Source organism: Equus caballus, chromosome X (assembly GCF_041296265.1).
Source record: "Equus caballus isolate H_3958 breed thoroughbred chromosome X, TB-T2T, whole genome shotgun sequence".
Classification (NCBI taxonomy): Eukaryota; Metazoa; Chordata; class Mammalia; order Perissodactyla; family Equidae; genus Equus; species Equus caballus.
This window is the reverse complement of record NC_091715.1, coordinates 864,891-884,420: the sequence shown is the minus strand read 5'-3', so window position 1 is coordinate 884,420 and position 19,530 is coordinate 864,891. Positions and strand designations below refer to the sequence as shown.

Sequence of the window (19,530 nt, the reverse complement as noted above, 5' to 3'; positions counted from 1 at the left end):
TGGTTATCACTCCCCAGGCAGAGACGAGAGGGATGCGGACCAGGCACTTCTTCTCTGGGCCTCTAGCCAACAGCATGGAGAGAGTACGGATAGTGCTTCAAGTTCAACCTGTGCCGGGTGAAGGCATGTGTGAGAGACCCAGTGGCGGGGGGGTATGGAGACAGTTAGATGGGTGGGTGGCTGGGTGGTGGGTGGATGGATGGATAGATAGCATAGACAGATACATTGATAAAGATACCTAAAAGAAGAAGATAGATGTTAATTCTAAATGATGGAGGATAGATGACGCATGGAGGAATGGATGAACCGAGGGATGGGTAGGTGGGTGGATAGATGGCTGGATGGGTGGGTGGGTGGGTGAGCGGATTAGCAGGTGGATAGCTGGACAGACAGATGGATAAATGGATGGATGGACTAATGGATACATAAGTAGATGCATGCATGGGTGGATGGAAGGATAGATGGATGGATGGATGAACAGATGGATAGAGAGATGGACAGATGAATGGATGGGTGAGTGGATGATGGGTCAATGGACAGATGAGTGGGCAGATGAACTGATGAATCGATGGATGGGTGAGTGGATGGATGGATCAATGGATAGACGAGTGGGTGGATAAACTGATGAACAGATGGATGGACGGTTGAGTGGATGATGGGTCAATGGATAGATGAGTGGGTGGATAAACTGATGAATAGATGGACGGTTGAGTGGATGATGGATCAATGGATAGATGAGGGGGTGGATAAACTGATGAATAGATGGATGGACAGTTGAGTGGATGATGGGTCAATGGATACATGAGTGGGTAGATGAACTGATGAGTAGACGGATGGGCGGCTGAGTGGATGGATGGGCCAATGGAGAGAAGACTGGGTGGATAAACTGATGAACAGATGGAAGGATGAGTGAGTGATGTACTGATGGCTGGGTGGACATCGAGTTAGAGCATGGACGCCATGAGATGGAGCGGCCGCAGTGACTGATCTTCGATAAGGTCACTGACAGGACTCAGGGGATTCCTCTTCCACATTGAGTTGGGTTTTGCTAAACCCAGGACATTCTCCTCCCCATCAAGCCACGAGTAGTGGCAGTTCTCCCTGCAGGATCCGCACAGCCCCGCCTGGAGAACTCGGGGCTGCCTACACACGCAACTGTCAATGCCCCAGCCCGGTGGCCCCAACGCCGAGGTCCTGCCATGCCACATAAATCAGATTACACAGGTAGGCCTGGGCAAGAGCGATTTCTCCAAGCCCCCAGAAGACCATGCTGCGGGGCCAGGTCTGAGAACCCCGGATCGGGGCCTCCAGAAGCCACTGCGTCGTTCCTGACCAGATCTGCGTTTCGAACCATCACCCAGGCATCAGGACAGAGAACAGGAGGGAGGAAGGCAGGAGGACAGCGGCTCTGAGACTGGCATCTTCTTCACCTGGGCCCTGGAGACCTGGTTTAATATAATTGTTTTCCTTTGCAATCCCATGTATTTTATCGTGCACATTAAAAAAAAAAAAAAAAAAAAAAGTCGTTATTCCGAGAAGGAGTCCCCAGCCCTCCTCAAACGTCCAAGGAGTCAAGGGAAGAAACTAGTTAAGGGTCTCACATTTGTCCAATAAGGATGTCAGGGGTTGGGGCTGGGTCTCCAAAAAAAAAAGCAAAAATGGAGAAAGGAGCATGGGTAGAGAAAGATTCAGAAGATGAAACCAACAGGATGTGCTCACAGATCGGATATGGGAGGAAGGAGATGGCAGGAGTGAAGGGCCAGTCTCGTTTGAGAGTCTGGGCAAATCACAAAAGATAGGAATGAAGGAAGAGACGCAGGCCAGGGAGACAAGAATGAGAAGCTCTGGATACGGAGCACCTGAGACACCATAAGCACAGTCAGATGGATTGATCTATCAGCAGTTATCTACGTGAGCCTCACCTGGAGAGAGATTCGGAGGTGGGCCCTGGGGGAAAGCCAGAAATCCACCTTTCAAGAGTAGACAGAGCAGCTTTCTCTAGTGTAGCAGGACACAGGATGCCATCCGCACCCCCAGTTGTAGCTCAACTTCCCCTCCTTCGTTCTCACCCCCTGATTCCTTCCCCAGCTCTGAGGCAGCTCCGTAGGAGAGTCACGCAGAGGATGCAACCCACAGTCTGTTGACATGCTTAGTATGAGCTGAGAGGAGGTCCAGGTGCCCATGGTTTCAGAATAATGAGATAATGTAGACCTCCAGCTCAAAACCACCTGACATGGGTCACTGCAGCCATCTACCTACCTATCATCTATCTATCCATCATCCATCTATCCTCTATCCATCTAGCTATGTAGCTAACACCATTTATCTATCATCTATCAATCACCTATCTATCTATCCATCTATCTTCTATCCTCTACTCATCTTCCTCTATCTACCTGTATCTATAAATGTATCTATCATCTATCCTCTATCCATCATCCATCTATCTACGTATCTTTCTAACACCTATCCATCCATCTATCTATCCATCCATCTATCCATCTATCTATCCATCTATCCACTATCTATCCATCCATCTATCCATCCATCCATCCATCTATCCATCCATCCATCTATCCATCCATCCATCCATCTATCCATCCATCCATCCATCCATCCATCCATCCATCCATCCATCTATCCATCCATCCATCTATCCATCCATCTATCCATCCATCCATCAATCCATCTATCCATCCATCCATCTAACCATCTATCCATCCATCCATCTATCCATCCATCCATCCATCTATCCATCCATCCATCCATCCATCCATCCATCTATCCATCCATCTATCCATCCATCCATCAATCCATCTATCCATCCATCCATCCATCCATCTATCCATCCATCCATCTATCCATCCATCCATCTAACCATCTATCCATCCATCCATCTATCCATCCATCCATCCATCCATCCATCTAACCATCTATCCATCCATCCATCTATCCATCCATCCATCCATCTATCCATCCATCCATCCATCCATCCATCCATCTATCCATCCATCTATCCATCCATCCATCTAACCATCTATCCATCCATCCATCTATCCATCCATCCATCCATCCATCCATCTATCCATCCATCCATCCATCCATCCATCCGTCCATCCGTCCATCTATCCATCCATCCATCCATCCATCCATCCATCCATCCATCTATCCATCCATCTATCCATCCATCCATCCATCCATCCATCTATCCATCCATCCATCCATCTATCCATCCATCCATCCATCTATCCATCCATCTATCCATCCATCCATCTATCCATCCATCCATCCATCCATCTATCCATCTATCCATCCATCTATGCATCCATCCATCTATCCATCTATCCATCCATCCATCTATCCATCCATCCATCCATCCATCCATCCATCTATCCATCCATCCATCCATCTATCCATCTATCTGTCCATCCATCTATCCATCTATCCATCCATCCATCCATCTATCCATCTATCCATCCATCCATCCATCTATCTATCCATCCATCCATCTATCCATCTATCCATCCATCTATCCATCCATCCATCTATCCATCCATCTATCTATCCATCTATCTATCCATCTATCTGTCTATCTATCTATCATCTATCACAACCAGCCAGGCCACTGGTTCTTAAGTGACTTCCTCAGCAGGGCGGGCCCTGCCCTCATCTTTCACGCAGCCCCCCATCCCGGCTCACCGAGAGACAGCTGTTCGTAACCATCTGCCGCTCTCTCTGAGACCCATTGCAACCCTTTCCTCTTCCACCTGCACCAAGTCGAGTTAAGTATCTACGAACGAATTCTCCTTACCCTATCTGTTCATCTGGTGAGGTACCTTTTGTGCTAGATACATGGCAGAGGGCACCATTTTAATTCACATTTAGAACGGAATGCGTGCCCTTCTCTAAAAGAAGATGGTTAACCAGAGAAGTTGACTGGCAAGATTTGGGTTCTTCCGTATTTACAAAATCTACATGCCTCCAAGCCCGTGCGCCCCAAAGACAACATCATCGATTTATTCTCTGCCCACGAACACCTCCGGGCCGCTGGGTTCCTGTGGAAACGCGTGCATCCTCTGGTCCGCATCCCTTCCGGGTGCAAGCTCGCTAGAGCACAATCGGGGACCCAGGGAGCTCTGGCCGCCTCGAAACAAGCAGCAGAAGTCAAATTCTCTGGCTACTTTGTCCCAAGATGAGTAATGTTTGCAAGCCACCGACTGCAACAGGAGATCTAGCACTCAGCTGCCTTCACAGAGAGGGTGGTTCACAGACCGAATTAAAATGAGTCCTTTTTTCCAAAACGCCCTTGGAGCCATCATCGATGATCCATCCTCTATCCATCTCTCTTTGAGAAGTTGCTGCACGCACTTTGACTAGTTACTGACAAACTTCTCAAGAACTAACAGGTCCTATCGAAAACTTCAAAGTGGAGAAAGCAAAGTGGTTTAAAAGGGTTTAGACAGGAAACGGCTTTCAGAGTCTTCGGACCGCCATCCATGGGAACTGACACATTTTATATCACAGCCCAGTCCGCCCAGGCAGCCGGAGCGGAAACGAAACGCTCACGGCGGCTGCCCGAGCACGGCTTGTACAGAGCGCGCTCATGTTCTCCACTCTAAGGTACTTCATTTTCTTCTTTTCAGTGCTGCTGGCTGCACACCAAAGTCACCGCCCATCAATGGGTCTCAACGTGCCGTTTGAGAAAACACTGGTTTGAGGGTTTGCCTGTAACTGGAGGGGAGGAAAAAAGGAAGTTCCCAGTTTCCTGTTTAGGGGATTTTTTTTTAATAATATGACTAGTGAGACCACATGAAGGATGCTGGCAAGACTGAGTCATCCTAAGACAAAGCTGAGTCACACCCAGTTATGCTACCCTCCCCACAGTGCTAAGTTCACCACGCAGAGAATAACAGGAAAGTCGAGAAAAGGGAGTCATCTGGCCCCTAGAGATAGGAAATACCCTGTTCCTTATGTAAACACAGATAGAAATATTGGTCAGTTGCCATCCTTCACCCAAGAGATTGGCACCAACAAAATACAACATCCAGAGTCGGACGGTCCACCGGCACTCCCGGCCATCACATTCAGAAGCAATATGGCGGCATCAAGTCGGACCAACAATTTGTGCGTCCGGCACAACCTGCAATTCTCCCAAGAGGAGGAGAATGTAGCAAGATGGTCCCACCTGTGAACGATGACGGAAACGTGTGTCTGTCCTATGCATCTTTGCCTCTTGTAAGGTTTGAGGGCGAAAACAAATAAAAAATCAGAGTCTTAGTGAAAATTCACAGCATTCTCCCCTCTCTGCCTCCCCCTTTTTTTTTTTTTTTTTTTCCTGAATTTCTTTCTCGGTCCTTTTCAAATGTACGTCAATCTTGTTAACGCCTAAAACAGCCTCTCTTGAAAACACGTCTATAATGGGTGTGTCCGTGTAGCTGCATAAAAACGTGAAAAACCCCTTCCGTCTTTGCCATCTCAGTGGGCTGCCTGCGATGCACGTAACATTCCGGTGTCACGCTCATTCAATCGTAACATCGTCTTCTTTCCCTTCTACCTGTTCGCAGAGGCTTTCTGAGTTGGGAAAACATTTTGCATCTAATTAGAACCCCCCAACACCTTTCCTGTTCCTTGAAGATTCTCTGATAAATAGTACCTACCTCGGAAGAGCTGGCATGACTTGTTTCCTTAAGTTTATGTTGATTATAATGCCGGCTGGCAGTTAATTGTCAAGTATGTCTCGTTCTCTGAGGCTTGGAAAACGCCCTTCTGTCCGTAGAAAATATTTCCCAAACCGCTGTATTCGGAGATCCCAAATCCATCGATTTGGAGATCCGTCCATAAAGACACACGCCACTAACAGTCCCAAGAATTGGCAAAGGAGATCACAGAACAATGTCTGCTGTTTCCCTCGGGACAGATACCCACATGTTAGGAGCCGCCACACGAGGACTCGGGAGATATCTCAAGCCCCACGTCCGTCTCCAACCTCCACAGGGCTGGGCATCCTGTGCGATTCCCCTCAAATACCCGAATGAGTCAACGGAGAGTCGGAACGCTGAGCGCTCTCGAGCCCCAAAGACACATCAGTCTTACTTGAACTCTGTCTATTACTCATGAATAACTTGGGATCCTTTTCCCCTCAAAGGAGCCCCCGTGATGGGAACATCAGAACCAACACCACCAGCTCCACGTGTGTGGCAATCAGCCTCCTTCGGGGAAAACATCTGCTGGAAAATATTCCAGATGCCATTCGTGCCATCCGGCCGGGACTCCTCCACTTGGAACTGGTTCAAATCTTCCACTATTTGCATTTTTTTTTTTTCTAAAAGCGAGCCAGGCAACCAGCATATCATCTAGATGAAAAAAAAAGTGCCTCCTCTCCTCCCCAAAATCAAGTATCTTAATATCTTGAGATGCAAAAAAAACCCCAAAAAAACAGAAAACAAAAAAAGTGTCAAAGCATCATAAAACTGAGAATGAAGAAAGACACAAAGTGCAGATTTAAATGAAATGCAATTAGCTCTGATCAGAGCCAACCGTGCCAGCGGTCAATGGAGGCGAACAGATCTATCCTCTGCCAGAGGCGCAGAAACAGGCACCCACGGGGCAGAGACGAGAGCCTTTGGGAAACTGGAAAAAAATCAAGCCCAGACCTGCTTCGGCGGGGGGCGAGGGAATCCGGGAGAGAGCGCGTGTTGCCCAAGAGACGGCGGTTTGGGGAGGCCGCCGAGTCCTCCGACAGCGCCGGCCGCCATGCACATGCCAAGAACAAACCGCCTTTCTGATGGTTCCCTGTGGCCTGGTGGCTTCAGCCTCCCGCTGGGCCCACCTCACACGCCTTCCTGACTTAGGTCTCCCCGGGATTTTAGAGTCTGGGGTGCAGTTATTCCAACTTGAGGACGCAGACTGAATCACACCCAGCTTCCAATAGCTTCTAACTCTAACACTTAAGAATTCCGGGGTTTTTCATCGTCAGCACTAATGGCATCTGGGGCTGGACCGTTCTCCGAAGTGGGGTCGTCCTGTGCACCACGGTAGGATATGGAGCAACATCTCTGGTCTCCACCCGCCGGTCACCAGCAGCACCTTGTGCCCAGTTGTGACGACCGAAAATATCTCCAGGCATTTCCAAGCATCCCCCACTGGGCGACCCTGCTCCATCGAAAGTTGAAGTCGCCTCTTTCCTCCCACGGCCTCTCCTCTCTCCATCCCTCACCGTCCCATGGGAATTTCTGAAGAACCCTGGGAACACGGGGGTCCCAAGGACTCTGAACTCAGGCCAGTGCTACCAGCACCCACGGGAAGCTGTGTCTCCTGCTCAACGGACATTTTTAGCCACAATGGAAATCCAGCCAAATGCATATTTTTATAAGAAACTGTGTTCTGAGCTCCCTCACGTCAAAAGCAAACTTTGCGCAGAAAACCCCATCTGTATCTTTGGAACAGGCCGTTCCTGCCCCGGACCCCAGAAGGATCCAGAAGGGAAGTGGAAGGGGGGAGGTGACCTCCAGAACACAGCATTTACAAAAGCCCGGTCTTTGCCCTTTGGGGGCGAGGCTGACTCCCCCAGCTTCCATGACTCCGCTCCCACGTGACTCCATGGCGCCCATTCAGCCGACACCAAATCTTGGACGCCAGCTTACTGAGCGCATCAGCAATCTCGGAGATGCCAAGTGTAATCTGCACAGCAACCAGGCGATTCTCTGATAACAGCGCTAGGGGTTTTTCTAAAAGTCACAAAATGACTTCTTTGGGGCCCAAAGATTGTAAGGCCGCCCGGACGGGGAATCCCACATCTGCCCGCAAAACCAGGTCCAGAGAGAGGTTTGAAACCCAGCCGAGCCCTCACACTCGCCAAGAGTTACCACCTGCCCCCAACGCATAGATAATTCTCTTCCGCCAGCAGATGGCACAACCTTGGGCCACCAGAACCGCTTCCGATCCATTTCCCCGGGGGGCCCAGCACACAGTAGGTCCTCCGGTGCGGAATGAATGAGAGCACAGGCAAAGGGACGCAGGAAAAACCCTTCGAAGGCAGGTGCCCTTTGCATTCCCGACGGACTATCAGCCTCACTACTCTTTTAATAGGAACAGTTAGATATTTCATTTTTGCATTTAAAAATAGAAAACTGTAGGGAGGTTGAGGCACAAAGGCGGGAGGAAAATAGCCCCTGAGGAAATCCTTTCCGTGGGAGAAGCCAGGCCGGAGGAGAAAGACATTTAGGAAAGAAAAAGGAAACCCTTGAGGAAACCCATTTCAGGCCCTCTCCAGGACCCGTCAACAATTCCAAGATGCTCCCCCATGGGCCAGGCTTAATTTTCTCTAAAGTCACACCCGGAACCATTTGCAGGCCACATGGGGCGCATTTAAAAACCCGATGGCTGCATTCGCACATCCTCTCCCACCAAACCAGGGGGCCGGGACCCCAAAAGCAACCTTTAGGGCCAGGCAGCAAACCTCCAGGCTGCACACCCCGGCGCCTTCTCTGTCGTGTTTCCCGTCCCTAAAAGGTGGCCACACCACCCGTCAGTCCAGTCCGGAATCTCCAAGCCCTGCCTGGACGAGGAAAAAAAACACAACGCACCGTTAATTGGCGAAAGCGTTCCAAAAAGCCACGCCTAGCAGGATCCTAACCCGGCCTTTCAAAACAGAGAGAGAAACAAAACACACAGGATCCCAACTTTTCATTTAAAAAACAGAAAAAAAAAAAAAAAAAAAACCCCACAAAGAACACAGCAAACAGAAACGGGCCACTTCGGTGGGGAGTATGGGCGAGCAATGGGGTTTTCCCTTCTCCTGACACTTTTTCTGTCTATTCCTAATTATCGACTCGGACTCCCTGACGATCCACCGCGAACACGTTTCTTTTTGCTGCGTGGCCCTTCGGCGGGGCCCAGCGCGCAGCGAGCCCCGAAGTCGCCGCGGCCCCGGGCGCACGCAGGGTGTTTTTTGGGGAACGTTTCCAGGGCTCCAAGTTCTCCTTAACTTTCCCGTCCCCTCCCCCCCACCCCGGGGCTCGGGCTCCAGACTCGAGTCCAAATTTAGGCCGAGGACGCCGGGCGTGGCTCCGGGAGGCGACCGGGGCGACCCCGCGCGCGCGCGCCAGAACAAAGACCCGGGACCCCGCGCCCCCCGAGAACCCTGGGGTGGGGAACGACCTGGAGTGGCTGCGAGCTCGCAGACCCGCGCCCGGGAACCATTAAGGAAGTGCCCCCCCCCCCCCCCCGCCCCGGGACGGGAGATGGAAGGCCACCCCTCCCCAGCTTCCTCCAACTTTAATAAGAGTTGGCGATTTTGAAAACAAACGCTGACATTTCGCCTCTGGAGACGGTCCAAACCCGGTCCGGGAAGAAAGTTGGAGGAAACATGGAGCCGCCGCCTCCTTGGGGCGTTGGCCGCCCTGCGGGCGGGGGTGGAAGGCCCCGGGTCCCCGTGCGTCCCCTTCGAGGCGCCCCCTTCCCACACCCGGGGCGCCCCCCGTGTCCCCTCCCCCGGCCCCCGCCGCTCTCTCACTTTCGGAGGACACCAGCAAGCCCAGCAGGCTGACCAGCAGCAGCGCGAGGACAGCCCGGCGCGCCATGGTGGCCCGGAGCCGCGCGGGGACGGTCCCTGGAGTGGCGCGCGCGGGTGGCAGCAGCGGCGGCGGCGGCGGGGCCCCCCTCTCAGGGCTGGGCCTGCGGCGGGAGGGGTGGGGGTGCGGCCTGTCGCCCCGCCCCGGTGCGCGCGCCCTGCCTGAGGCCACCCCACCCCCGCGCCCCGGGAGAGAGCGGCGGGCGGGCGGGCGCGCGGGCAGCTGTGAGCGACCAGGGGCCCCGGCTCACCCAGGGCGGCCTCGATGGGGGGAAAATGAAACCCCCTCCCTGCTCGGAAAAGTGGAGGGGGCCCTCCCGCCCCAACAGCCCCCTATCTGCCCCTAAGGGGAACCCCAAGGCGGCCCCGAAGGGAGCAAATACAACCCTCTCTCTGCTTGGAAAAATGTGGGGCGCCCCCCTTACAGCCCCTTCCTCTGGCATACGAACCCCAGGGCAGCCCCGAAGGGCGCAAAAGTGGGGGGGCCCCCGTCCCTCCGCGCCACTCCCGCTTCCCTTGAACGGGGGCCCCCCCCCCCCCGCCCCGAGCAGCCTCTTGGTAGCAGAGCGATGCCCCCTCCCCTCTCTGTTGAGGGTGGGGCCTCTGCCCCCGACGCAGCGCCCCGGCCCCCACAGTCCAGCCCGGACTCACAGAGCCCGGAGCTCGAGTAGGAGCTTTGGGACCGAGGTCAAGCCGCCCCTCCTCCCCAGCCAGCCCAAGGCCTTCCGTAAAAGGCGCCTCCCCGCTCCCCAAACTGCTCCCCGCGAGCCCCGGTGGGGGTGGGGATGGGGCAGGGCGCCTCCCCTCCCCCATGCCAGGCTTCTGGCGCGCCGGGCGCCGGGTCGGGGTCTTTTAGGGGCGACCACAGGCCGCCGCTGCGGTGCGAGGGCCTCTGTCTGTCCGGGGCCCACCGTATCCGTCTAAATGTAAACGTTAGCTTAAAACTCTGTCCTTGTGCCTTCAGGGTGCCGAACAGACAGCTCAGACCCAGCCCCACTCCCCGAGACACATTCCTGCATTCCTCATCCCCGCCCTCCGGTCCGCCGGCCGCCCCTGCGCCCCTCCCCGGATGAGTCCCAGCCCGTCCTCCCGGCCGCTGGACGTGCTCCCCCGGGGCCCACCTCGGGTGTCTGCACCCAAGCTTACCTGACAGAGGCCCACCTGGACGCAGGGCTGTTTTCTTGGCCGACAGAAACCCAAAGGCGTGCTGGTGGTTTAGAGGCATGAAGATAACGTCATCATTTTTCCAAGGGGGAAAAAAAAAAACCTGCCTTTGGTGTGTTTAACCTGGGTTGACATGCTCATGCTCATGCACCCTGTCTCTACATCTTTTCTCACCCCTCCCCCTGCCGACCTGACTGCCAATTAGCACATTTCCTTCTGGCCACGGCCAGTGGAGGGTGTGGACCCCGGGCCAGGGCAAGCAGCAGGACCTCAGGGGTTCTTCTTGTGGATCAACAGGATGCTGGAGCTGTTGCAGCTGTTTTGGCACCTTGAGGTAAGTCAGCCTCAGAAGGAAGCGTAGATGAAAGGAACCATCTGCTTTGGGCTAACCCCAAAATGGAAAGACCCCCCTCTCTGGGAACTTTCCAGTTCACCCCAATGACCTTCAAAAGAAAGCCACTACCTGGCCAATCTCCAGCCCCTGACAATCAGACTGCACCTCAGCTGAAACGTCCCTCTTTTCACCACCTTTAATGTTCCAGAAGATTCTGGAGACCGGGTGCATTTCATCCTGGGGAGGATCAGTCCCCCTCATCAGCCATAACAAATATGAGTCGTCCTGTCCGAACGCCAGGCTCAGAGACTTTTTATTTCTGTCCATACAGAGAGGCATTTTGAAGACGTCCCTTTCTGATTCATTCAGACATCTCGGGGCTTTCTTTAAGCGCCACCGTCCTTGGCTCCAAATAAACACTCCTGTACTCTTGTGCAGACGCTTTGGCGTCAAGAAGCTCTGCTTTCCGGAATGAAAATTAAATGAATCCAGAAAGCCCCAGATGTCCCGGAACTCGTCCCTGACGGCCGTCCACTGGACCGAGACGGGGACAGTACTCATTTCAGAGCAGGCTTCTTGCTCCACGCCCATCGTGCCAGCTGAACGGCAGGATGCGGCCGAGGTCTGACCGTGGTCGACAGACCCCAATGGTAATTTCGCGTGTGTCCTGTTACCCTGGGTGGTCCTGCGACCTCGTCTATCTCTCCAGTTTTTAACCATGAATTCATCTGACTTTGGCCTATCCGTACGCTGCTCTCCAAATCAGTTTTACGGGTGTGGGTATATATTCCCTCCAACACACACACACGGTCCTGCAAACTAGCTCCTTTTCCCCCTCCTCCTTTTTTTCTTGACCAGTGGGCTTTGTGGACCAGCCTGGAAAATGGGTCTACAAACAGAACCGGACACCCCATGGAGACGGGAACAGGAAGCATTCAGTGCTGGGCTTGCCGGGGTCAGGAAGCGGCACCATCGTAGCTCGCTCCGGCTGCCCCAACAAAAGGCCACCCGTGGGGCGGCTTAAACGGCACACATTTATTTCTCACGGTTCCGGAGGCTGGAAGGCCGAGATTAAGGTACCAGCATGGGGTGGGGGGGCGGGGAGGTCCTGGTAGGGCCCTCTTCCTGGTTTTCAGACGGTCGCCGCCTTCTCGCTGTGTCGTTACATGATGTGGAGAGACAGCTCTGGTCTCTTATAAGGACACTAACCCCATCACGGGGGCCGCACCCTCATGACCTCCTCTAACCCTTATCACCCCCAAAGACCCCACCTCCAACACCATCCCAACAGGGGTCAAGCCTTCCACATATGAACCTTAGGGGGATGCACAATTCAGTTCATAGCAACCCCCCTTACATCAAGAGTATTCTTTACAACCCCCAAAATAGTCAAAACAAACAGACACTAAAAAAAAAACAGCTACGGGAACTCCAGGAAATCAATATATCCCGTAATCCCCGTGACCATTTGGCAGCATCGTACAAGAACGTTTAACGACTGGCTTGTAAATCAAAAAGGCACAGCCTACACCAATATGTATCCTACAGAAATTAAGGCTGGGGGGCAGAAGAAAACAGCGGGGATTACACGCTAAGCGTCTAGTGGTGTTTATTTCTTGCACGGGGAAGGATGTGTTTGGTAATGTGCATTTTCTGAATTTTTCTCCCTCGACTCTGTTTGGCTGTTGAAGTAGGAGATAAACCGTGCGTTCAAATCGTAAAGAGTGAAAATCTGGCGGACACCCCGTGAATGTGGCCTGACTTCGGGAAGGAGTTCCTGGCACACGGTGAAAATTTAATAGGATGGAGCCTGACTTCTCCCTTCGCCTCTGGACATGTGAACAGTGAGAGCAGACAGGACCCCGGCGGGCGGCCCGAAGCCCAGGAAATACGTGAGCAAAGCTCCCTCCAGGAGTTGGCAGAAGAAACATTGAGCGTTGTTCCTGAGAAGAAATAGGTTCAAGTCGGGCTCCCCGGAAGCAGAACCTGGGAGGCGGAATCTCGGACAAGTGGGTTATTGAAGGAGAGTCCGGAAAGGAGACGAGTAAGGGCCAGGGAGAGGGCTGAGCAAGGAAGTGGTGTTGGCTGGGGGGTGATGCTCAGCCCCACCCCGCTGGGGACTCTGGGTACCTCCTGGAGGCGAGAGAGCCAGCAGCCTTGGGTCCACCCGTGATGGTCAGTCATTGGCCGTGGCCTGCCTGCCACCCCATGGTGTCATCTGTGGGGTGAGACGCCCTTCTCCGTGGAGAAGGAGCCGCTGTGAGCTGTTAACAGCCAACACTCATAGCAGTTGGTGGATGGATGCCCAGCCTTGGTGAGCGTCAACAGTGTCCACTTCAAGACATCAAGGGACGTCTGAGTCGTCACCACGAGGCCGGGCTCCTTCAGAGACAAGGATTGCTCATCGGGCCTTACCACACGGTTAATTAATTCGCCTTTGAGTTTTTCCTGCCCTGTGAGCTGATGTTATCTCTTATAGGTTAATTGTGTCCCCTAAAAAGATGTGTTGAAGTCCTAAGCCCCAGGACCTGTGAATATGACCTTATTGGGAAGCAGGGTCTTTGCAGATGTGATGAAGGGAAGGATGGAGAGGAGGGCTTCCTGGAGGGGGCGGCCCTGAATCCAAGGATGGAGAGGAAGGCTTCCTGGAGGAGGTGGCCCTGAATCAAGGATGGACAGGAGGGCTTCCTGGAGGAGGCGGCCCTGAATCAAGGATGGAGAGGAGGGCTTCCTGGAGGGGGCGGCCCTGAATCAAGGATGGAGAGGAAGGCTTCCTGGAGGAGGCAGCCCTGAATCAAGGATGGAGAGGAGGGCTTCCTGGAGGAGGCGGCCCTGAATCCAGGATGGAGAGGAGGGCTTCCTGGAGGAGGCGGCCCTGAATCAAGGATGGAGAGGAGGGCTTCCCGGAGGAGGTGGCCCTGAATCAAGGATGGAGAGGAGGGCTTCCTGGAGGAGGCGGCCCTGAATCAAGGATGGAGAGGAGGGCTTCCCGGAGGAGGTGGCCCTGAATCCAAGGACAGCGTCCTCATCAGAGACAGAAGAGGAGACGCAGACGCAGAGGAGCAGCCCCGTGAGGACGGAGGCAGAGACGGGAGGGAGGCGGCCACCAGCCCGGGGACCCTGGAGCCCCAGATGCTGGAAGAGGCAGGAGGGACCCTCCCCTGGAGCCTCCGGACGGAGCACGGCCCTGTGACCCTTGACCTCAGACTCTGGGCTCCAGGACGGGGGAGGGTGAGTTACCATTGTTGGAAGCCTCCAGTTTGTAGTACTTTGTTACAGCAGCCCCAGGAAACTGATACACCATCCTGACCACACTACCTTTTAATTAGTATTTTGGTCCCTACGACATTGAAGGACCTGGAAAGGGATTTCTTTAATTGTAAGTTGCTAGATGGATTTTTTTTTTTTTTGCATGAGGAAGATTAGCCCTGAGCTAACATTTGTGCCAATCTTTCTCCACTTTATATGTGGGTCACCACCACAGCATGACTGACAAGTGGTATAGGTCCATGCAGGGGTTCCAAACCCTTGAACCTGGGCCACCAAAGTGGAGAACACTGAACTTAACCAGTATGCTGTGGGGCCAGCCCCTAGATGGACATTTTGATGGCAAATAAAGTCATGGAAGTGGACTTGACCCAACAGAAAAATAGGATTTGAATGCAGTTCTATTCTTATCAGAGCCTGAGTTCTTTTAGCTAGCACATTGCCCTCCCAATAAAATCAAAACCCATTACTCTGGAAGAAGCTAGAAGGGATATGGGATGGCCAACTTAGCGTGTCATGTGTACACAAAATGGATGGATAAACGTAGGCCTTGATGAGTGAGTGGGTAGATGGATAGGAGAGGTAGGTGGGTGGGTGAATGGATGGATGGGTAGAAGGAAGGATGGGTGGGGGGGTGGATGGAAGGAAGGAAGGAAGGGTGGCCAGATGAGTGGGTGGGTGGGTGGATGGATGGATGGGTAGGTGGGTGGATGGATGGAAGGATGAGTGGGTGGATGGCCAGATGGGTGAGTGGATGGATGGATGGGTAGGTGGATGGCCAGATGGGGGGGTGGGTGGGTGGATGGGTGGAGGATGGATGGATGCATGCATGCATAGATGGGTGGGTGGATGAAAGGAAGGATAGACGGGTGGATGGGTAGGTGAGTTGATGGACTGATGGGTAGATGAGGATTCTTAGCCCCTTGTTCACACCAAATCAAGTCCACCAGACTTCCTCCTGATGTCTAAATTATTCTTGGAGAGTCAGTCCAAATGGGATAAATTTGCAGTGTGGTACATATATAGCCACTCCGTCTCCCTGAGTCAGATCATCTCTGCTGCCCTTTCAGGCTTAAGGTTTTGCTCTTCAAGCCCGGGCAGCACCAGACCTTTTGGCCAGGGGCCTCCACCAGGGCAAAGCCCACCAGCATTTTCTCCCCGTGCATCCCCACCTACCCAGCTCCCGCTCCCTCTCCTCGGTCTGGCCTCCCCAACTTCTTTGGGTACTGTCTTCTTGGTGATTCCTTAGCGCGCTCAGTCCCTCGGCGACTCCCTGAGTGTCTGCTCTGCGGGATACGGCAGTAAAATCAAACAGCCGTGACTCTCCCTCTGAGAGGAGTAAGGATTGACTTTAATAGCCCGTGATTTACCTTTATTTATTTGTGTTTTTCCCCGTCTCCACAGAGCCTCGAGCTGGCTCATCTTTGTTTCTACTTCAGCACCTGGCCGACAGCCCAACGCAAAGAGCGCCTCTGAGACGCTTAATTCCTCAACTGAATTCATACAAAACAAAAACGGACTTCCCGAAAAAGGTTAAGCCTCTAGCTAATGCAGCTTCCTACTTTTACTTTGTCCTACAAGGACACACACACACACGCACAAACACAGTAGGTATGTCTCTAAATGTCTACACCTATATTTACACGTATACCCGTGTCCATCCATCCACCCATCCATTCATTCATCTCGTGTGCATGTGAGCCTACAACTTGCCCATCCCATATTTGTTCTAACTTGTCCTATACTAAGGGACTTTGATTTTATTGATGTTGGCAAGACACCGGCTAAAAGACTATTTCCCCAGCCTCCCTTGCAGTTGGTTATAATCAAAAAAGTAAGTTCTGGTCAATAAAATCAATGTAGGCAGAAATTGTTGGGCGAAAATTCTGAAAAGTTCCTTAAAAGGAGGATAGATGGCTTGCAAGGGCCGCTTTCAGCCTTCGCTGCTTCGGCTTGTTCTTGCCTGGGATAGCGAGGTGATGGCTGGTGTCCCGGCAGCCAACCTGCAGCAGGAGCTAACCTAGAGGGTGGAAGCCAATCTCGAGAGATGACAGAACATGGAAAAGGAGCCACATTTGTTGGCGACGCTGCAGAAATGCTGTACCAGCCCCTAGATTGACTCTCTTGACTTCTTTTGTGGGAGAGAAACAAGCCTTTATTTCACCTTTTTTTTTTTAAAGTTAGATTTTCTTAAGTCTTATTTAAACCACATTTTTTTTTTTTAAGAATGGCACCTGAACTAACATCTGTTGCCGATCTTTTTTTCTTCTTCTTCCTCTTCTTTCCCCCAAAACCCCCCTGCCCAATGCATACTTGTGTATTCTAGTTGCAGGTGCTTCTCGTTGTGGCATGTGGGACGCCGCCTCAGCACGGCCTGATGAGCGGTGCTAGGTCCGTGCCCAGGATCCAAACTGGCGAAACCCTGGGGCCGCTGAAGTGGAGTGTGCGCACTTAACCACTCCGCCATGGGGCCGGCCCCTTTAACCACTTTTATTTCTGGTTTTCGTTACCAGAGGGTGGGCCCAATTTATGATAGAGACCTAGTGTGAGGTCCCTGTGGGCAGTCAAAGCAGCTAAGAGGTGTCTGGGCACCAAACATGATACCTGTTGTATAGATACGCAGGAAAAATTTCCTGAGTCAGTAGAATGGTAGGTGGATGGGTGGGTGGGTGGATGGATGGGTGGGTAGATGGATGGATGGAGAGATGGATGGGTGGGAAGATGGATGGACGGATGGATGGATGGATGGGTGGATGGGTGGGTAGATGGATGGATGGATGGGTGGATGGATGAATGGAGAGATGGATGGATGGGTGGATAGATGGATGGATGGATAGATGGATGGATGAATGGAGAGATGGATGGATGGATGGATGGATGGATGGATGGATGGATGGATAGATGGATGGATAGATGGATGGATGGATGGATGGATGGATGGATGGATGGATGGATGGATAGATGGATAGATGGATAGATGGATGGATAGATGGATGGATAGATGGATGGATAGATGGATGGATGGATGGATGGATGGATGGATGGATGGATGGATAGATGGATAGATGGATAGATGGATGGATGGATAGATGGATGGATAGATGGATAGATGGATGGACGGATGGATGGATGGATGGATGGATGGATGGATGGGTGGATGGATGAGTGGAGAGATGGATGGATGGATGGATGGATAGATAGATGGATGGATAGATGGATGGATAGATGATAGATGGATGGATGGATGGATGGATAGATGGATGGATGGATGGATGGATGGATAGGTTGATGGATGGATGGATGGATGGATGGATGGATGGATAGATGGATGGGTGGATGGATGGGTGGATGGATAGATGGATGGATGGATGGGTGGATGGATGGGTGGATGGATGAGTGGAGAGATGCGTGGATGGGTGGACGGATGGTGGATGGATGGATGGAGAGATGGAGGGGTGAGTAAGTGGATGAGTAGACAGATGACAAATGGATGGATAAGTGGATGGATGATGGGTGGGTGAATGGATTGGCCAATGGAAGGATAGATAGGTAAGTGATCGGATGGATGGATGGATGAATGGATAAACAAACAAGTGAATCTTTTATCAGACATCCGTGTACTATTTCCTAACTAACCGAGTGTTCATACACTGGGGAACAACTATGAAGTAGGACTATTGGATTGATGAGCCCACTTCGGCTCATGAGGAAACTGCCGGGGGCCACAGAGGTCATGAGTGGCGGGCTGCGATTAGAACCAAGAGTCCTTTGATTCTGAATCTTGGCTGTTTCTACCTCACTACCTCTTAGCTGCTTCCAAACCACTGGCATTTTCCTCCCAGTGTTCACGGAGGCTAAAGATAAAGAGCATGTTATAACCTAGAGTTTATATTTTGGAAACTTCACGGTTTATGCCCCTCAGTGGTCCAACCCATTTTAAACACAGAAATTTAATTAATTTAGCAGAAACTCGATGTGTGAGCCTTACGTGTGTGTATTTTTTTTTTCCCTCTTAAACGTAATATAGGATGGGTCTCCTGCAGAAATCAAGAGACATAGGGGAGTTACATTATATACAAACGACAACTTTGTTGACGGAGCTCAAGCTCGCGGTGAGTCTGGCTCAGAATCAAGAATCGACTTCCCAGAGTCCTGCCTTGAAAACACAAATCCTGTGGGTCTCTAAGTCTGCTTAAGCAGATCAACAACCCTGTGTGTCCGAACGGTGTGTCCAGGATCCGGGGTGGAGTCGTGCCCATGACAAGTGTTGGCCGTGATGGTCATCACGATGAGCCAGAGGGAGCCGTCCTGGGATGTCCTGGAACACAAAATATGCAGAGTTATGTCTGTTTATTTGTGTTTCTCTGAGTCTCCTAATAGGCTGTGAGCGGTCTCAGCTTCGCTGCGGCTTCAGCACCTGGCTGGAAGCCCACCACAGAGTGACACAGCACTCGAGAGGCATGATTACTCAGCCAAATGCATGCAAAGCAAAAAACGAGCTCCCCGAACAAGCCCGTGCGTTGACATCATGACGCTCCTTATCTTTTTCTTTGTCCTACAAGAACACACACACAGCATTCATGCCCATATATGAAAATGGCATATGGCAAAAGTTAATGCACATGTCAATTCTAAAAGTTCTAATTGTTCCAATGATTCCAGGTAATAAACTAGCCCAAAACTTAGTGGTTTGAGGCAGCCACTCACGTATTTTCTTCACAAATCTCCAACTTGGACTGGGACCGCTTGTCCAAACTTTATTCAGAATTCCAAGGGGCACGTAGGTATGGTGACGGTAAAAACTAGACTATTGGTGGTGAACACGATCCAGTCTCTACAGAAACTGAAATATAATAACGGACACCTGAAATATACGCAACATTAAAAGCCAACGTGACCCCCATAAAAATTTTTTTTAAAAAAAAAAGGAATTTCAAGATGGCGGCAGTGGGGCAATAAACCAAGAATGGGGCCCCCTTTCTGAGCACAAGTCCGACTGTACAGATTGTGAGCCCACGAAATCAGCCCTGTGAGACCTTTCATGAGGCCGTCACACAGACATCTACACGTGGCCTCTCCACGTGGCAGCATGGTGGCTGGGTTCCAAAGGTGAGCTTCTGGAAGGAGAGAGAGAAAACCCAGTGAAATCTGCATCACCTATAATCTCGTGTCCCCAGTCACGTGGCATCACTTA

The 19,530-nt window shown here is 52.0% G+C and overlaps 1 protein-coding gene and 1 pseudogene across 12 annotated transcripts in view; one reads left to right on the top strand and one right to left on the bottom strand.

The window, feature by feature from the left end:
* The window catches only part of CD99 (CD99 molecule), a 38,154-nt gene extending 27,229 nt beyond the window's left edge, over nucleotides 1–10,925 (bottom strand). For 5 of the 12 annotated variants that reach the window (XR_011434564.1, XR_011434565.1, XM_023633876.2 and 2 more), the window contains exon 1: nucleotides 10,718–10,914. Coding sequence is in view for 8 of the 12 variants with exons in the window: in XM_023633876.2 (XP_023489644.1) it covers nucleotides 10,718–10,796 (79 nt within the window). In the remaining 4 variants the exon portion in view is untranslated. Of the gene's footprint in view, nucleotides 1–9,514; nucleotides 9,808–10,717 lie in introns of those variants that run through there. The other 7 variants (XR_011434567.1, XM_070256795.1, XM_023633873.2 and 4 more) reach the window with 4 other exon arrangements.
* On the top strand, nucleotides 2,467–3,181 carry LOC138921895 (guanine nucleotide exchange factor subunit RIC1-like; annotated as a pseudogene).
* Nucleotides 10,926–19,530: the final 8,605 nt, after the last annotated feature.